The sequence below is a fragment of the Protopterus annectens genome, chromosome 10.part0, assembly GCF_019279795.1.
Source record: "Protopterus annectens isolate FY-2018-M chromosome 10.part0, PAN1.0, whole genome shotgun sequence".
NCBI lineage: Eukaryota > Metazoa > Chordata > Ceratodontiformes > Protopteridae > Protopterus > Protopterus annectens.
In genome coordinates this window covers 28,792,115-28,812,288 of record NC_056744.1, presented here as the reverse complement: position 1 = coordinate 28,812,288, position 20,174 = coordinate 28,792,115, and the positions used below count along the sequence as shown (strand labels likewise).

Genomic DNA, 20,174 nt, shown 5'->3' with positions numbered 1-20,174 from the left:
GGCACTCCCGCAGCCGAAGCACCGAGAGGGAGGCTCGGACCCGAAACGTCACCCCCGGGGCCGACCAAGGAGGTCCATGTACCGAACTCAGACCCGAAGGTCGGGGTTGGAGTAAGGGTCGGAGCCGACCCGAAAACCTCCACCGGCTCCACCAGCACCGACTCCAATGGTGCCGAGGCTGTTGGAGGAGGAACCAAAACAACAGGGTGGACAATCGGCTCCAGAGCCGACTGGGCTGGAGCCGAGACTAACTTTTGAAAGACTGGAGACTGAAACAGCCTTTGAAGTACCCTGTCAATATCCGAATCGGACATCCTCGAGGACCGAGAAGAGACCGATCGGGCCCGAGTTGACTTCTCCGCCGGTTCCGAAAGACTGGGGGACCGGCTCCAAATAGTCTCAAGTATTATCGGCGCCGAGGGAGATTCCACCAGTACAGCAATTTCCCTCGGAGCCGACGGGGACTTCGGCGCCGAGGTAGAAGAGTCTGTGTGCGCGACCTTTCTCGGCTCCGAAACCACTGGAGCCGAAGGTGACCCACCTCTCGATGCTCGAGCTCTCGGCTCCGAGGACAGAGAAGTCGAGGCTGGAGGCACCGAGGCAGACCGTTCCGACCTCAGCTCCGAAGTCCGTGGAGCCGACGGAGAAGCCTGCCTTGATTTCTTTGCTGTTGGCTCAGACGGACTGGTCGGAGCCGAAGACGACTTCTTCCTGGAGGGAGAGGGGGAAGAAGATAAAGCCTCCCTCAAAGGAAGGGGAGATCATCCCTTTCAATATTAATTTGTTTTTCCTCTCTTGGAGGACACGAGAAGAAAAAGCGTGGCATACACTACACGACTCTTGAAGATGCTTAGGCCCCAAGCAATAAACACAGAGCGAGTGATCATCCGTTATAGACATCTTGTACCCACACTTCGTACATTTTTTAAAACCCGAAGGTCTATGTTCTTTTGACATCACCAGGACAACACAAACAACCACTAGGGACAAAATGTAAGCACTGAGAACCAAATCCCTCTAACTTGAGCAGGATTTGACCTACGCTTCGTAACAGACAAAACAGGTAAACTATAACAAGGCTCTAAGAGCGCGAGGGCAAGGCCCTTCTAACTAAAACGGGACCTAGATGTTAATATACAGTACCACAAAAAAAAAAATTTTAAACAGTAATTTTTAACGACACAAATATCCTGAACTAGACAGAGGAAAATCTCTACTAATAAGAGCGGGAACCTAACGCTCAGAAATTTCACACAACTTTCTCTCACAAAAACACTCAACAAGTGATAAGTAGCTGTTAAAAACAGCTTTTGGGTGAAAAATTAGAGAAATTCTGACAATGTCAGTAAAGAGTACTTAGCCCAGCCAAGTCAAGACCACGTCTATTGCTGTCAAGCGGCAAATGAGATCTGAGGAAGTAGTGGTGGTGCATCCTGGGATGTAGAATAGCTCAGCCAATTAGAGACTTCGCTCTATAGTATAGAGTGCCGAGTTGGAGCAGAGGATCAGCTCCGAACCCATCAGTACAGAATGTAGGCGAGATAGGATCACATAACATCTATAATTTTTTTTAATTACAGTAATATTTTTCTTGTTAGTGTGCATCTCAGGAGTTTGTCACCCCATCTTGTTAATCCAAGAAGCCAGCATTAACTACCATTAATTCTCTAATCCCCACCCTACACAGCACAGCTTTCCCCTTTGACTGTCCTTTTCCCAAACGAGAACTTACAACAGTGAAAACAAAATTCTCAATATTCATTAACCCTTTAACATCATTTGCACCACAACTCAAACCAGTGGTTTCCAAAAACAGCCACAGTTTTAAGTTCTCTAACATTTAAACTTCGTGACAAATACTATCTATTGCTGCCAAACTTATGTCAAAAATCCAGTTTATTTTCTTTTTACAGATGATTCAGGAACCCAACTGTTGAGGCCCCCCCTTAATCTTACATACAATGAAAGTTTTCATAATTAGACTGGTGACAATATTTCACCTTTAAAAGAAAACGTTCAAAAACTTTATTAAAGCCAATAAATATAGATATTTAAATACATTGTTTAGAGTGTGCATAGTGTTTAAATATTCCTGACATTCTCTATTAAATTTACTGTTTAAGTGATCAATACTGTAAATTTCACTATCATATCAAGTGCGTCCCAACTGTTATCCATCACTTCTGGTGAGCTCATCTGTACATCTGCCACATTTCCATTCCAAACTGCTCCTTCGTATAAATGCCACAGTTTCATCTCAGGGAGCTCCTCTTCCACGAAACAAACTATACTCTTCAAATATTTTCTCTCTTTACAACATAATCACTTTATGATAAAGATTATACAAAAAACACAAAAGTCTTGCAAGCGAACAGTTCCAATTTTAGGCAGACGTAGTTCAAAAGTCTTCAAGCTTGACCTCTCAACTGCTATGATGTACGAATAGTGCTATGACTTACACCCATATATACAGATTTCCGCCTCCAAGATTTAATGATGCTTCTCAATCCTCAGACAGACCTATTTGGGATACCACAGATTAGTACTCGAAAATATTGTACAATTAAAAATATGAAGTGTTGTTTCCGATTCTCTCTTCTATGATTTTTAAAGGCTGAAACTACGGTATTTTAATGCTGAATGATTGATAGATGTTCAGAATTTTTTGCTCCGCTGTCATGTATCTCTCCAGTTTCATTTTTAAAAAAAATCATCTAACAAGGAACAAAAGCTGATCAATCCACAACAACGAATTACTGCACAAAAACAATTCCAGTGACTAACGCTTAGATATTGCAAATAAGCAGAAACAATATCCCTAAACGCGCACTGTACACGAGCTTATCTCCGGTATTCACTTAAAAACATAAGAAAACACCGTGACAGTGAAAAGGTATAAATTATGAAAAATCGCGGTAGTTGAAATAGGTGGAATTGTCTTTACATTGTCTTAAAAACGCAAAATAATTCAGCAACACAGTAGAATATGGATCGGGCAAACATTCTAGCGATATAACGTCTGGTTTAACGAGATGTATTCCCTTACCTTTCGCAACTGCTTTGACAACTTTCTCCTGTAGAGAACTTCGAAAGCTATCAAAGCCAAATATATTGCTCAAGGATTTCTGAATCTTGCATTCAGGCTTGGAGAACGAATATGAAACAGTAGAGTTGTTCACGCTCAGCGCAGTACAGGCCATCTTGGTCGCGATACCTATTTTGCCAGATCACCACTGCAAATGCAGTACTATCTGAATACTGAAATACTCCTTAATGGTCATAAGCAGTCAACGTGGTAGACAGTGTAATACTTCGTGTACTCAGTAGTAATTACTCTTCAGGTTACAGCGATAGTTTCATTCTTCTGAATGTTTTAACATTCCCAGTCAAAAGAATTAGGAGAAAATACATTGTTCACCACATTAACCCTATGTAAACTTTGTGAACAGCACAAACATTTTTTACAGTTTTCTAATTCTCCAAAGTAAAGCAAATGAGTCGCTACGAAGTGCGACTCAACCATCCAGACTGTTATTACCACACAGTCTAAATGCAACTACCCCGTCTTGCCGCAGTAAGCCACGTACTACGGAAACGTGACGGACTACACTTATAAATCAAACTTCTCAGTAAGCTCTTCTAACTTTTAATAACTTCGTTCTGACCTAAGCCGGTGGCACTGCGCATTAATGTGACGTCATCATCCAACTCCACGTGTCCATTCCTTTTTCTAAATACATAAAGCATAAAACATTGATTTCTTTAAGTTCATGTTCTTATTAGACTCATGTTGTGCTATGGAATATCCAGGAAATTAAATGAGCAGTTAACCTTTCATTTTAATTTTCCTTTGGTAAATGTTTTTCCTAAACAATTACCACTCACTCAAACAGCCATTATGCATTTAGGTTGCTATTGGTAGTGATTAAATCAACTTAAAAATACAAGGCAGTTGGTTTATGGTGTTCAGAGAGTGCTCTGAAAAATGTAGTATTTTCGGTTGTCAGTCTTCTTCAATCTGGCTCAGCCGGTAAGGAGGTGACGCAATTAATGTGCGCCACTGCTGCTTAGTGGCATAACGATGTCGGGTCCTAAGAATGTTTTGCATTCTTTAGCTGTGTACGATGAGGATTCTGAGCCAGATACAGATAATGAAGCAGCGGGTAGGAGAATTGTCGTCTGTTTGTAGTTTAAACTTCATTTTTGGAAAATCAGTTTATTATGTCTCTGACATTTTTTTTGAAATTGTGTTGACCATGTTTGGTACCCAAGCTTGTGTGCTTTGATTTTGTAGTACCCACATGCACTGGATAAATGCAAGTTATTGAACTAATTTGCGTATACAATAACACAGACTGGTATTGTTTATGACAAGGACCACCTTGCTTGCTTCAAAGACTTTTGTTTCTATTGCTGTTGGGAAGGTGTAGTAGATATTTACAAGTTTTAGTGATGCAGTAGGGTGCTTGTACAACGTGAACCAGTGTTACCAGGTCAGTGATATTACCTGTTATAGTAGATTAGCAGTGTAAGTCATAAGACAAAGAGGAGGATAAGTAATGTAGAGTACTGGATGAGGAAACTTCTATGACGGGAGAGTGAGGAAGCAATGACGTGTGACTCTAGAGGAAAGTTTATGTGCATAGACGTAGTTGGAGCTCTGTACCAGGTTTGGGAAAGGGAACTCGTGAATGGATTGGGCAATTGAATCCCTTTGGGTGGACATCTGAAGATTTAATGTGTTTCTGCCTCTTGGGGATGAACGTGTTAATGATTAAAAAAAAGAGAGACTGAAGGTGTAGCAGAAGGGATTTACGGAAAATGAAGACTAATAAGGTCTTTTTGTAAAAGACTGTCAGTGTGTCTTAAGTGATACCTGTCAGTAGTATTAAAGTTCTCATTTAGTATGCGAAGAACATCTGTGTATGAAAAATATGGTTTAAATCAAATCTCACTTGATACAAGGTTTACAGAAAAGCTCCTTAAAGTCAAGTACTTTGAGAGTTAGGGTGGGGACTAAAAGGCTTAAGGCATGGTGACCCTGGTTAATTAAGCACATAGATAAGTTGTATTAACAGTTAATATTGAAGTAGAGTCCAGGTGTTTGAATGAAGATCCACTTAAGATATTTTGAGCTGTGACTGGAGAATTGAATTCCACGGGATTCCCGGGAGAAGTTCAGATAGCATGCTGTGTTCATAGGTAATGTAAATAATGCTGTGATCATACCTCTCAAGTGTACCTCATTATGGGGAACGTACCTCATTTGGGGTCTTAAAAAGTTCATGTTCCTCAAAGTTCCACATTGAAAGAGTCTGTCACACATTCAGTGTTAGGAACTTTTTTAAGTGAAATCCATGGTAAATAGAAATTAATCATATTAATTCATTAAATTATCTTCTTTATAAGTAAAACCAGCATATTTTAACCATCCACCTTCCTAGTTGAAGTTGTTAGTAAGCCATTAGTATATTTTCCACATTTTGCTCATTTGTTCCACATTATGAAGGCAAGTGTTCCTCATTTTGGAGATGGAAGGTTGAGAGCTATGGCTGTGATACACCAGCATTTGTAATAAAACTGAAACTTTAATGTTACAGAAAATGGAAGCACAAAGTTCTTCACTCATCACAAACACACTAGCTTTTTAAGAAATACTGCATCACACAATACGTGGAGTCTGATTCACCAGTTGCTAATGTAGGTACACTACTGCAAGTGTCAGTGCTACTGTATACATACTTGCAGTATATACAAGCGCAAACTGATTTTAAATTTCTTATTGATAAATACTCCCCCATCATCAAGGAGAAGAAGCCTTTCTTTGAAATAATAAAGTGTGGTGTACCACATTAACTGGCAACATTTTGGACAGGATCGGATACAGTCACACTTGGATTAACAGTACCTGGATGGTTATCACACATTGTGGATTTGAAACTTCCACCCTCGTCTGTAATACTGTATTGCAGTAAGACCTTCAGTTAAACAGAACATTTTGACTACCTAAGAATCTGGTTTTCCTTGGCTCAAACAGCTGGGAATGTCTCTCAGGAATTTGGCATTCACCTTCAGGATTGTCTGAAACTGACAATTTGTGCCTGTGAGTTGTCTATATGGCTCCATCCTTATTTTATACGATCACAACCTTGGTTCATTGGAGTCTTGCACTGATACGAGTTGTGTCCCTCCCTCCCTCTTTATCCTGGTTAGTCAGATTGAAGGGACAGGTGGTTGTTGAGTGGACACTTGTCTGTCATAGACTGTCATTTAAGAAGCTTTGATTGTTTTATCATTTTCTATTCTTCAGTCATACAAAATAATTTGGACTCCATCCTTGGTGTGTTAGTCCTTGTTTGTCTTTCAGGCATTAGCTGTGATGGGTTTACCTCTGTGGTATTCTGTGGAGGAGCTTAATATGACATAAGAGCTCTGTCAGGATCAGGGTGTTGCAAGATTTTTCTGGATGTTTGAACTGCTCTGTTAGTTACTCCATTTGATTGTGGATTATGAGGACTTGCGTTAGTATGGAGAAACCATAGTCATGAGCAAACTGCTGAAATTCACTTGACAAACTGTGACCGTTTCTTTAGGTATTCTCTGTTCCTTACTTTTTACTTTTACAGTTGCAATGGAACATAATTTTCTTGTCTCAGTACCTCCTCTTCTGCCGTTGTACTCCCCCATCAGTGTTTTCATACTGATTCTATACCTTCACAAACTTAAATGATCTGTCTAACAATTTACAATTTTTTTATCCTAACATTATAATTTTCTATTTGTTCCTTTTTCTTAGTAATATTCTTATCTTCATACTAATATGTGGATTAAATCTCATAATCTTTCACTATATATATTTGCAGACTTTGTGATAGCATGAAACTAAACTTGTCTTGCTATAGTTTTTTCAACTTCCAAGCTTCATTTTTTTATAATTACCTAAAGATTAAAACTGTTGTTTCCTTACTTCTGTCAAGTATGCACATATTTTAAGTATTTTCTATGTATTGTTATAGTTAATTTTATTGTATCACTGTTTTTTTCTGTGGGCTGCTGCTGAAGAGGGGTTACTTGTTGCCCAGTCAGATTATCCTGGGAAATAAAATGGAAATAAATAAAATATTCCATAGCTGGTGAACATAGTCCTAAATCTTGCTGTTGTTTGTTAGTAATGTTTGGTATGTGTAATATTTCTGTCATGAGACTTAATAGTCCATTACTCCCGCGGTAGTGGTGCTGCGGTAACGTTGTCGCCTCACAGCAAGACGTTGTCCCGTTCGATTCTCAGCTAGAGCGTCTTGTGTGTGGAGGCATGCGTGAATGAGCGTGCCTTCGTTGAAGGTTGTGCGTCAGGGCTGGTATCTCGGCACGTAAAAATCCACTACCAAACATTAGCGGACCGGAGTTCCGCTGTGGTGACCCCTAACCGGGATAAGCCGAAAGACACAACAACAACTTAATAGTCCATTACTACTGACCAGCTTTTACTTTCATACCTGCTCAAGTTGGCATTTTATTTCTGCAATGGACTTTGTGGTGAGGGTGTTGATAGTAATTGCTGTCTACTTTGAAATACTTTGTGGACAAAACAGAATTGACACAGGCACAGCCTTGCAATGTCCATATTTATGTTACGTTACCATACTGACATTTTGGATGTTTAATAACATTTGGTGAGACTTTGGTGGTGTTCATGCATCTGCTTTACCACTGAGGCATGATGTGATGGGGGTACTGATACTCTGTAATGGCACAACAGCAAGCCTTTATGTTCAGGCAACGAAATACTTGTATACAGCCTAAATATCACATATATAAAAGATGGGCCATCCATCTTGGCATATTTGATAGTAACTCAGTCATTTTTAGTAGCTTGATTCAACAATTATAACTGTAGTAGTGATTGTTGATTGTTGTGATATGCTGCATGCAGATTACAACATCCTCATTGTTATCTAGCTGCATTACGTCGTGTAGAATGTCTGAATAACATGTTGGCTATGATCAGTTGTTTTTTTAGGCAAAACGATTGGTCTAATGTAAAACCATGTCAGTCTAATGAGAAATGTTTGATTATCTGGATGATGCTTTACCCAAATCATAGGAAATGATCAATGAAATTAGTGGCTTGTGGTTAGACAGGAGGATGATATCTAGAGAAATTCTCATATGCCTGCCTGCTCTCAAGGCACTCCATCTCAGTCTGTACCTCCTGTTTAGTGCCAGTCAGTGTTCTGGAGTAGTAAGTAGCAGGGCATAATGCTTCTACATCCATTAATAATAATGTTGCACCTAGGCCATAGTTTCAACCACAAGAGCACATGCTTTCCTAAAACAAAAGTAAAATAACTAGGCATGTACGTTGCTTATATAATTAAAAAAAAAACTGGGCTAGTGTCACTTTTTTATAGGTTCTTAGCCTAGTACCTACCTATCGGCCCGAGGGCCTAAGTAAGCCTAGCCAACAGGGTTCCCTGGCTTATGCCACCCAAGAAAATTAACTTCCTGTGCCCCTGTTGAGCAGAGCCACAGAAGTGATCCCTGGGGTGTATTTCCTATTTCTCATCCACTCATCAAGATTTTTCTTGAAGAGTGCTAATGAGCAACTTTGCTTGACATAGATGGGTAACTTGTTCCAGAGTATAGGAAGTCTCTGGGACAGGAATCTATCCCTCCAGCATGTCCTGTTTATTGTGGTGACAAGGTTTAGGTCCCTAGAGCGTGTAGCTCGGAGGGATTGGGATTTCTTAAGGTGTAGCATGTCCAACAGCTCTGGGTTTAACATAGCTTTATATGTTAGGCAGAGATTTCCTCTGAGTAGGCTGGAGTTTTTTTGAGACGGTCAGTGTAGGTCATCTGTTTGAGGCCAGTAATCCTCTTTGTGAGGTACTTCTGTGGCCTTTCCAGCTGCTGCAGATGGCTTGTGAGGTACATTCCAAAAGGGGCGTTGTACTCTATAATGGGTCCAATGAGTTCCGAGTAGAGAGAAACAATTACCTTTTTTTTTTTTTTGGATGAGAACCCTTTTGTGATGGTGTGCCACATAAAAGGATTTCCTGACTACTGTGGTGATGTGATTGGGTCCCAAGGTCTCTTATCACACATTTGGCGTTAAGTAGACTGCCGTTTATGTGGTAGCTCATGGGTACAGAGTTTTTGCTAAAGGGGATGAGAATGCACTTTTTGGCATTGAGCTTGAGGCCATGCCTCTGACACCAGGCATCTGTCTCAGTGAGGCCCTTCTGTAGGATGTCCACATAATTTGGGGACTCGACTATGGCTCCTAGTTTGCAGTCATCTGCGAACTTTATTAGCCAGAGGCCTTAGCTGTTAGCCTGTACTTCAGAGAAGTAGGTACCAAACAGGAGAGGTCCCAGGATTGAACTCTGTGGTACTCCACTTGTCACTGGATTGAAGTCAGATTTGGAGTCTGCAACTTTTACAGTGTGGGTTCTGTCAGTGGGCCAGTTGGCAAACCATCTTGTGACGTAGGGATTTATACCTAGTTTAGTGAGTTTAGCTATAATTCCAGAATGGGAGATGGTGTCGAAAGCCTTGGCGAGGTCAAGATAGGCTGTGTGAACCACCTTACCGTTGTCTACGGCTTTGGTGACTGCCTCAAAGAAGTCAATCAGGTTCAAAAGGCATGATCTGCCTTTCACAAACCGAAACTGGGTGGGGTCCAGAGATTGGAGGTTACCAGTGTCTTTGTTTATGAGTTCCATGATGATACGTTCCATGGCCTGTCAGACCAGGGTCATCAGGCTAATTCCCAGGACGGTTCCCAGGATCAGTGGTGGCTCCGCCTTTCTGGAGTGGGATAACTGTTGCTGTGCGCCATTTAGTGGGCACAAAGCCTGATGTGAGACTATGACTGAACATGTTGCTTAGGTGGGGAGCCAGTTTGTTCTGAAGTTAGTGTAAAACGCAGCCTGGGATGTTGTCCGGTCCCATGAATGCTGTGTTTTTTGGTTTTAGAGAGTGTAGCTTTTACCTGCATAGATGTGATTACAGGGACTTTGCATTCTTCCTGTATAGATATGGGCCCTTTAGGGGGTGAGAGGGGAGTAAAGTTAGCACTGAGCCTATCTGCCAGGATGTTGGCAATATCAGTTGGTTCTGTAATTTTCATGCTGTTGTGCTGCAACTCAGAGCAGATCTGGGTGTTGCCATTGAGATTCTTGACATAGCTATAGAATGCTTTGCGGTTGCCCTTTAGAATCAGTGGCAATTTTGTTTTCATAGCTAGCTTTGGAGGATCTTATAAGGGATCTCCGCTTCTTATTGAAGCTGACCAGGGAGCTCTTCCACTCATGGGATTTTACTCTCTTTTGCAACAGTTTCTTCCTTCTGTTGTAGTGTTTGTTTATGGCAGGGGACCACCAGATTGGCTTCCTTTTTTTGGAGGATAGCGTCTTGGCTCTGTATGGGATAGCATGGTCCATGCATTTGTGTAGGATTCAGCAGTCGTAACTATATTGTCCATCTGCATGGGTGTCATGAAGTTCTCCACTTCTCTTTTAAGCATGAAGTTGGCTTTGGAGAAATGTTTTACCATGGTTTCCTTAATGGTGGGTGGGGGCGGGATGTGGATATCTAGGGTGATTAGCTTGTGGTTGGATCTGACCAACGAGGAGTTAATTTCTGGTGTGGAACACCAGTCACTCATGTTGGTAATGACTAGGTCTAGGATATTGTTGCCCCTGGTGGGGGTGTGGATAAGTTGATCCAGGGCATTGGAATTTATGAATTCCAGAAAGTGTTGAGCAAAGGAGTTGGTACATGAGTAGTTTTCCCAGTTAATGGTGGAGTGGTTGATATCGCCCTTTAGGATGTTTGAACCCTAATATTTTCCAGTATATCAAGAAAGGAGGAGTGGGAATCATGGGGCATGGTGGGGGATCTGTAGCAAGCTACAATTTGGATTGCAGGTTTGTCCGGAGTTAGTTGCACTTGGATAACATTGGACACATTATACTCCACAACTAGCCTGCAGGTGTGGATATCCTTAATGAATATGGACACACCTCCGCCTTTGGTGTTCTGGTCCAGGTTAGATGGCTGAAATGTGTGGTATGAGTTATAGCCTGGTAATGCAGAGGTGCTCTCTCTAGAGCCTTGAACCACGTCTCAGTCACTGCACAGATATCGATGTTCTCCATTTTAAGGAGTGCCATGAGTGAGTGCATTTTCAGATTTAGACTTCTAGCATTGAGTAGCATTACCCTCAGTGTTTGCTTGCCTGTTCCTGTTACAGTGGTGAATTTGTCATTTGAGCCTTGCCTAAAAAAGGCACTATAGGGGCGGCAAGAACCTTAGCCAGTATCCGGAATCCCAGGGTTGACAGATGCAGGCCATCTCTGACAAAGCATCGTGGTCTGTCGACCATGTCGTCCCAGGCAGACAGATACTGGATCCCTTAGAATGACACCAGAAGCTTAGCCAGTTGTTGAAGTCGATCATTTTTGTCCTTGTACTGCAGTATCATAATGGGCGATGGCAGGATGCTGCTTAGGTCTAGGGTCATACCTGCCTGGGCTAAAGATCGGAGTGCTCTTCCATGTCTCTTTTCATGTCGTCCAGGGAGGTACATCTCGGGTCGTTAGCACCAACATGGACAATGACGGTCATATTTGTACTTGTTGTGGAGTGCCCTGAGTGAGTGGGTTATGTGGCGGATCCTGGCACCCGATAGGCAGCTGACAGTAGCCTTCTCCTTGTTTAGCCTGGTGAGTGGGACATCAGTGTGTCTGACTATAGAGTCACCTATGACTAGTGTGTTGGGTACGTTGGTTTGCCTTATGGGCTGTGGTTTATTGGCACACTGAGTCTGGGCTATGTGTCATTTGGGTTGTGTCTGGGGGGTGGAGGTTGCTTACGTTTCTGCTTTGGTGGTCTCTGTTGCTTGAGCAGATTATTATTGAGAGCCTCTGCGAATGATACAATGTGTGGATTTTGGTGGTGTAAGTTTAGTGGGACTATGTGATGAGTGTGGTGTAAGTGTTTACCTTCTCCTCTTGACTGTCAAGTTCAGTCTTGGTTGGAGAGAGCATTACCTCTAGTTTGGCTAGATAAGTGCATCTCTCACAGGTTGTGGTGTTGGGTGGTAGGAGGAGAGGGTTGTCTGTGTACATGAGGCAATTGCTACATTTCCTCAAGATGCCCAGATTTATCAGATAGACATGAGAGAACACTGGTTACTGACCCTTGGACATGCCTGAATAAAAAATTACTTTCCTCTAGACAAGTGGGGAAAGTCAGTATAAGAGCCGTTTTTTCTCTAAGCAAGTGAGGAAAGTAAGTACAAAAACTGTTTTCCTCAAGTTAAAGAGGAAGGTTGAGTGCTGTAGTAATTTGTAGCTTATTTAGTGCTAACAACAAGTTCTGAACAAGTGCTGAGCACAAATAAGCAAATTCAAGTGCTAAAATTAAGAATTTGTACCTGGATCTTGTGGTAGATAGGCTACCTAGTGCTTACCACTCCCACTGATAAAGTATAATGCTTCCATCCAACACAGAAAGGCTTGGAGGCTCAGAAGCTTACAAACTCCTGGATACAGCAAATCTGTATCTGGACTAGACTAGTTACAGGAAAGGTGGGAAACAAGCGCAGGCTTTTAAACCAGAAAGTTGAAAGAGATAGAAAAACTGCCCAAACGGCCAATGAACTACAATTTCTGGGCTAGAAACCACTCTTGTGGTAGGCTACCTAGTGCTTACCACTCCCACTGATAAGCTAGAAGGCTTCACTCCAACACAGAAAGGCTTGGGGGACTCAGAAGCTTACGAACAGTCCTGCATACAGCAAATCTGTATCTGGACTAAACTAATTACAGGAAAGGCAGGAAACCAGCTTAGAAAAAAAAATATTTTTGGAAAGTGGAAAGGGAGAAAGGAGAAGCAGAAGATAATTCAAAATTAAGGACCTAAGCGGCTTGCTCTTCACAAATGTTCTCTCTCTGTTGGGTAGAGAATGAGCTAGTGACAGTAGACTGGAATAGAGCTGGGATAGAGCTGAAGAAATGGGACTGGTAGGAGTGTCTGAAGTCAAAATATGATCTCACTGTACTCAGTTGAGTGAGCAAATGAGAGACCCAAGAGGAGTGTTAACACGCAAATTTGCATGAGGGGTGGGCAATTCCAAAGCCACCAAGATTAATACCAGAACAAAAATAGGCAGGGCGGATGGGAAACTAACTGCAAAGACAGAGAGAGCCCACAGTATTCTATGAAACAATTAAATAGAAAAATAAATAACTACAGAGAGACACAGACCAATGAAACAATTAAATACACAGAAAAATAAAATAAAATGTAGTACAATCTTTAACACTGCAAGTTTGTACTTGACTCAGCTAGTAATGCAGTTGATTGTAGGTATGTAGCAGAAGCCAAACAACTCCGATATTGAGCAGTAATAAATTCAAAGATATGTGACTAACACTTATAAATACAGAGAAACCCTCTAGGCTAAGAGTTTAACACTGAATATTAATGAAGAGTGTATTAGTTCTGGTTTAAGCACTTGGGCTTTGGGCCAGTTATTTTACATTAAGAAGGTGTGGTCTGCACTCTTGTTGGGGGAGAGGGTAGATTCTGCCCTTCTGAGATGGGAGTTTTTGGTTAAAGGCTTATCGTGCCTGCTTATTTGAACTGTTTCTTTCTGAAATTAGTATGCCTTGTTTGCTGTAGTATAGACTAAATTCAGACCTGCTGAATCTAGCTTTGTTTGTATAACTTGAGCACTAATCCAGACTGTCTTTTTTTGGAGAAGGTTCCCTTGCACCCTAGTGGCAGGAGTGTGCAGTTAGAACTTGTCTGATCGAAGACTGCTGGAACGGGGCTCAGTTTTTAGTTGTTATTCGTTTAAATCAGTTTGCTCATTTGCTACTGTTATATAAAAAAAATACACTTTATGCATTGCCGCTTAGCTAGGGTTAAACTGTTCCTGGCGCCATAAAGTCTGCTCTTCAAATTTTTCCTTAGAACTAGCCAGTTTTTTAGTTTTAGCACTCAAATCTGTTTCTTTGAGCTCAGCACTTGTTCAGAACTCGTAAGCACTAAATAAGCAACAAATACAGCACTCAACTTTCCTCACTTGTCTAGAGGAAAACAGTTTTTAGTACTTAATAAATAAGCACCTATCCAGGCATGTCTAAGGGCCAGCTCCCTGATGAATCTGGGTATCTTGGGGCAATGCAGCAATTGCCTCATGTACACAGACAACCCTGTCCTCCTACTTAGCCAAACTGGAAGGAAAGCTCTCGTCACCCAAGACTACACTAGACAGTCGAGTAAAAGATAAACATTTGCACCACATCCACACTCATCACATAGTCCCTCAAAACCTACACCACCAAAACACATACATAGCAACACAAAACACACGTACATTCGCAGAAGCTCTCTGCTCAAGCAACAGAGACTTCCAAAGCAGAAACGCATGCAACCTTCATCCCCCAACACAACCTAAATGACACATAGCCCACAAACTCAGTGTGCCAGTCAACCACAGCCCATAAGGCATAGCAAAGTAACCAACACTAATGTTCCACTCACCAGGCTAAACAAGGAGAAAGTTACTGTCAGCTGCCTGTCAGGTGCCAGGATCCACCACATAACGCACGCATTGAGGTCACTCCACAAGTACAAATATGACTGTCATTGTCCATGTTGGTGTGAATGACCCGAGACATATCTCCCTGGACTACATGAAAAGAGACATGGAAGAGCTCTCCGATCTTGTAGCCCAGATAGGTATGACCCTAGCCCTGAGTAGCATCCTGCCATTACCCAGAATGGTAACACAGTACAAGGACAAAATGATTGAATTCAACAATTGGCTAAGCCTCTGGTGTCATTCTAAGGGGATCCAGTATCTGTGTGCCTGGGATGACGTGATTGACGGACCATGGTGCTATGCCAGAGATGGCCTGCACCTGTCGCCCTAGGGATTCTGGATACTGGCTAAAGCTCTTGCCACCCTTATAGTGCCTTTTTTAGGCAAGGTTCAAATGACAAATTCACCACCGTAACAGGTGCAAGCAAGCAAAATCTGAGGGTTATGCTACTCAGTGTTAGAAGTTTAAACCTCATAATGCATTCACTCGAGGCACTCCTTAAAATGGAGAACATTGACATTTGTGCAGTGACAGACCTAGTTCAAGACTCCAAAGAGCACCCCTGCATTACTAGGCTATAATTCATACCACACCTTTCGGCCACTTAACCTGGACCAAAACACTAAAGGTGGAGGCGTGTCCATATTCATTAAGGATATCCACATCTCCAGGCTAGTTGCTCAGCATAACGCATCTGAAATTATCCAAGTGCAACTAACTCTGGGCAGTACCACAATCCAGATTGTAACTTGCTACAGATCCCCCACCATGCCCCAGGATTCCCACTCCTCATTTCTTGATACACAGGAAAATATGGGCGATTTCAACTACCCCACCATGAACTGGGAAAACTACACAGGTGCAAGCAAGCAAAATCTGAGTGTTATGCTACTCAGTGTTAGAAGTTTAAACCTCATAATGCATTCACTCGAGGCACTCCTTAAAATGGAGAATATGGAACATGCAACTGTCTTTTTGCGCGGTCTTGCGCACAGAGCAGAGTCGGGCAGCGCTGCCTAAACAGGTTTAAACTATTCCTGGCTCCACAAAGTCTGCTCTTCACTTTTTCCCTTAGAACTGCTCTAAATCTCTAATTAAGCACTCTATTTTCATTCTAAAACCCTGCACTTGCTCGTATAAGTAATCTCCTAGGTAAACACAAACTAAAGCACTACATCCTCTTATACTCCTTCTAAGCACTTGCTCCCTATTGGTTCTTTCTGATCAGTCAATAAGTAGTTCCCTGTATTATTCAGGCATGTCCAAAGGTCAGTTTCGAGTTTACTTTCCAGTCCAGCTGGTGAATCTGGGAATCCTGAGGCAATGTTACAACTGCCTTATGTATACAGACCACCCTCTCCTCCTCCCAACAAGCTCAAATATATGTGAGAGATGCAACTATATAGCCAACCTGGAGGCTAAGATCTCTTAACCCAGTACTGGCACAGCCTGTCAGGAGGAGAAGGTAACAACACACACCACAAATCCAGTCTCGCATAGACCTATCGCATCAGCAAACCAAACACATAAACACAAAAACATACTCGGAGGCTCTAAATAAAAATCTGCCTAAGCAGCAGAGACTTCCAAAGCAGACATCCAAGCAACATCTACCACAAAACAATATCCACGTAGCACATAGCTCACAAAGTCAGTGTGCCACACAGTCACAGCCCTTAAGGCTAAACAACACACCTAATACACTTGTAATAGGTGACTCTATTGTCAGACACACTGACGTCCCACTCACCAGGCTGAACAAGGAGAAGGTCACTGTAAGCTGCCTGTCTGGTGCCAGGATCCGCCACATAACACAAGCACTCAGGTCACTCCACAGCAAGTACAAATATGACTCTGTCATTGTCCATGCTGGTGTGAATGACCTGAGACGTACCTTCCTGGACTACATGAAAAAAGACGTACAGGAGCTCTTTGATTATGTAGCCCAGGCCGGTTTGACCCTGACCTTGAGTAGCATCTTACCCTTACCAAGAATGATGCCACAGTATAAAGACAAAATGATCAATTTTAACATTTGGCTAAAGTATTGGTTTCATTCAAAGGGGATCCAGTGTGTGTCTGCCTGGGATGACATGCTTGACAAGCCATGTTGCTTCGCTAGGGACGGCTTGCACCTGTCACCCCTGGGTTTTTGAATACTGGCAAAGGCTCTTGCCTCCCCCTTAGTGCCTTTTTTAGGCAAGGCTCAAAAGACAAGCCCACCCCCATAGACAACACAAAGAAAAAAAACTAAGGGTAATGCTGCTCAACGCCAGAAGTCTAAACCTCAAGGTGCACGCACTCGAGACTCTCCTCAGTATGGAGAATATCGATATCTGTGCAGTAACAGAAACCTGGTTCAAGGCTCCCAAGAGCACCCCAGCACTAACAGGTTATACTACATACCATGCTTTCCTGCCCCAAAACTTGGACCGAACAGCAGAAGGAGGGGGAGTATCCATATTTATCAAAGATACCCACACCTCCAGGTTAGTGGCACTGCACGAAGCATTGGAGACCATCCATGTGCAACTAACAGTGGGCAAAACTGCTTTTCAGTTTGTAGCCTGCTACAGACCACCCTCCCAAACACAGGAACCTCACTCGGCTTTCCTGAGAACACTGGAGAATATGAAGGTCTCTCCAAACACTTATGTTGGGTGACTTCAACTACCCAAACATCGATTGGGAAAACTACTCAAGCCCAAACACCCTCGCCCAACGGTTCCTAGAATTTATAAAACTCAAATGCTATGGAACAACTGGTCGCCACTCCCAGAAGAGGGGAAAACATATTGGATCTGGTCATCACCAACATGGGGTCTCTGTTCCACACCAGAGGTATACCCCTCATTGGTAAGATCAGACCATAAACAAATCTCACTGGACATCCATATTCCATCCCCACCCCTAGCCAAGGAAACCACGGTGAAGAACTTCTCAAAAGCAAACTTCACACTTCTCAAAACTGAGGTGGAATCCTTCAAAGCCTCCGGGCTAGTGGAAAATATGGCCCAAAATGCAGAATCCTTTACAAAAGCATTCTATGGACACCTACAGGAATGCATGGAGCATGCTATCCCAAGTAAAACCAAGACTCACTCCTCTAAAGGCAGGAGACCTGTCTGGTGGACCCCGGCCATAAATAAGCTATACAACAGAAGGAGAAAGCTACTACATGACAGAGCAAAATCCCAAAAAGGGAAGGTGTCACTGATCAGTGCTAGCAAGAAACTACGATCCCTCATAAAATCATTTAAGGCCAGCTTCGAAAGAAAAATTGCACAAGACACTAAAGATAATCACAAGGCCTTCTTTAGTTATGTCAGAAACCTGGGAGGCAACTTCCAGATATGCTCCGAGTTAGTGCAAAATGACAGAAAATACACTGAACCCACAGACATTGCCAACATCCTGGCAGAAAGGTTCAGTGCAAACTCCCCCCCCCTTCCTCCGCAAAAGAGCAAATGTCTATCCCAACAGAGTGTAGCCTTCCTGAGATCACAGATGCACAGGTGAGAGCTGCCCTCTCCAAAGCAAAAAACACAGCATCAATGGGACCAGACGGTGTCTTGGGCTGCGTCTTACACAAGCTCCAAGAAGAACTAAACCCTCATATAAAGTCACTGTTCAATCTCAGCCTTACTACAGGATATGTACCCAAGGAGTGGCGTACAGCAACAGTGGTCCCACTCCACAAAGGTGGTGCCACAACAGACCCTGGAAACTGTCTCCCTATAAGCCTGACTAGCCTGGTCTGCAAAGCTATGGAGCGTATCATCATGGAAATCATAAACAAAGACATTGGGAACCTCCAGACATTGGATCCTACCCAATTCGGCTTTAAGGGCAGATCTTGCCTCTTGAATGTGGTCGACTTCTTTGAAACCGTTACCAAAGCCATAGATGAAGGGAAGGTAGTCCACACAGCCTACCTGGACCTCGCAAAAGCCTTCGACACAATACCCCACTCGGGCATCATAAATAAGCACACCAGCTTAAATATCAACCCCTACGTCACAAGATGGGTTGCAAACTGGCTCAGGGATAGAACCCACATGGTCAGAATAGCAGGTGCCATGTCAGACTCTAAACCAGTTAAAAGTTGCATCCCACAAGGCTCTGTCCTGGGACCTGTCTTGTTCGGTATATATTTCTCCAAGGTACAGGCTAACACGGGTTGACTATGGCTGACCAGGTTCGCAGATGACTGTAAACTGGGTGCCGTAATCGACTCTCCGGCTGACACAAGCATCCTCCAAAAGGGTCTCACAGAGACGGATAACTGGTGCCAGAGCCATGGCCTAAAGTTAATGCCAAAAAGTGCATAGTCATCCCCTTTGGGAAAAACAAAGTGCCCACAAATTACCACATAGGTGGTAATCCATTAAGTACGGAAGAAGTAATTAGGGACTTGGGGACCCAAGTAGATAGCAATCTCTCCATTGACAATCACGTTGCCAAAGTGGTTAGAAAGACCTTCTATATTGCCCACCTTATCACGAAAGGGTTCACATCTAGATCACGAGAGGTCATTGTGCCCCTCTACTCATCACTTATCAGGCCCATAATTGAGTACAATGCCCCATTTGGGATGTACCTTACCCAACACCTACAGCAACTGGAAAGACCCCAAAAGTATCTCACCAAGAGGATCAAGGGGCTCAAACAAATGCCCTATGCAGTTCGGCTAAAGAAACTCCAGCTCTACTCAGTTGCGTACCGCCTACTCAGAGGCGATCTGTGTCTGACGTATAAAGCCATGAACAACCCAGAATTAATGGACATGCTTCACCACAGGAAATCCAAATCCCTTAGAGCTACACGCTCCAGGGACTTGAACCTCAGCACAGAAATAAATAGGACATGCTGGAGGGATAGATTCGTATCCCAGAGGCTCCCCTCACTGTGAAATAAAATCCCAATCTATGTTAGGCAGAGCCCCTCACTGACCCCCTTCAAGAGAAATCTTGATGAGTGGATGGGAGATCGTAAGTTTACCCCTGGGATCTCTTCTGTGTCCCTGCCAGACAGAGGTACAGTAAACTAACCTTAAAAGGGCTACCTTCTGTGACCTACTATACAGAGGCACAGTCAACTAATCTAAAAGGGTGGCGGAAGCCAAGCACACTCTGGCTAGGCTTATAAATGCCCTAAGGCAGATAGCCTAGTATCAACCTATGAACCTATGTACCAACTCTTTTTCTCAATGTTTTCTGGAATTTATAAATTCAAATGCCTTGGATAAACTTATCCACCCCCCACCAGAGGCAGCAATATCCTAGACCTGGTCATTACCAACATGGGTGACCGGTGTTCCACACCAGAGGTCAATTCCTTGTTGGTCAGATCCGACCACAAGCTAATCATCCACATCCCGCCCCAACCCCCATTAGAGAAACCACCATAAAATATTTCTCCAAAGCCAACTTCACGCTTCTTAAGACAGAAGTGGCAAACTTCACAACACCCATGCAGACGGACAATAGAGGTATGACTGCTGAATCCTACACAAATGCACTTTATAAGCACTTGCATGAGTGCATGGATCAT

The 20,174-nt window shown here is 42.9% G+C and overlaps 1 protein-coding gene across 1 annotated transcript in view; it reads left to right on the top strand.

Annotated features, from left to right (window-relative positions):
* Positions 1–3,985: 3,985 nt before the first annotated feature.
* The window catches only part of LOC122812918 (SAP30 binding protein), a 1,615,174-nt gene continuing 1,598,985 nt past the window's right edge, over positions 3,986–20,174 (top strand). Inside the window, exon 1 of the mRNA XM_044084976.1 lies at positions 3,986–4,163. Coding sequence (XP_043940911.1) covers positions 4,082–4,163 — 82 coding nt within the window. The 5' untranslated portion in view covers positions 3,986–4,081. The remainder of the gene's footprint in view (positions 4,164–20,174) is intronic.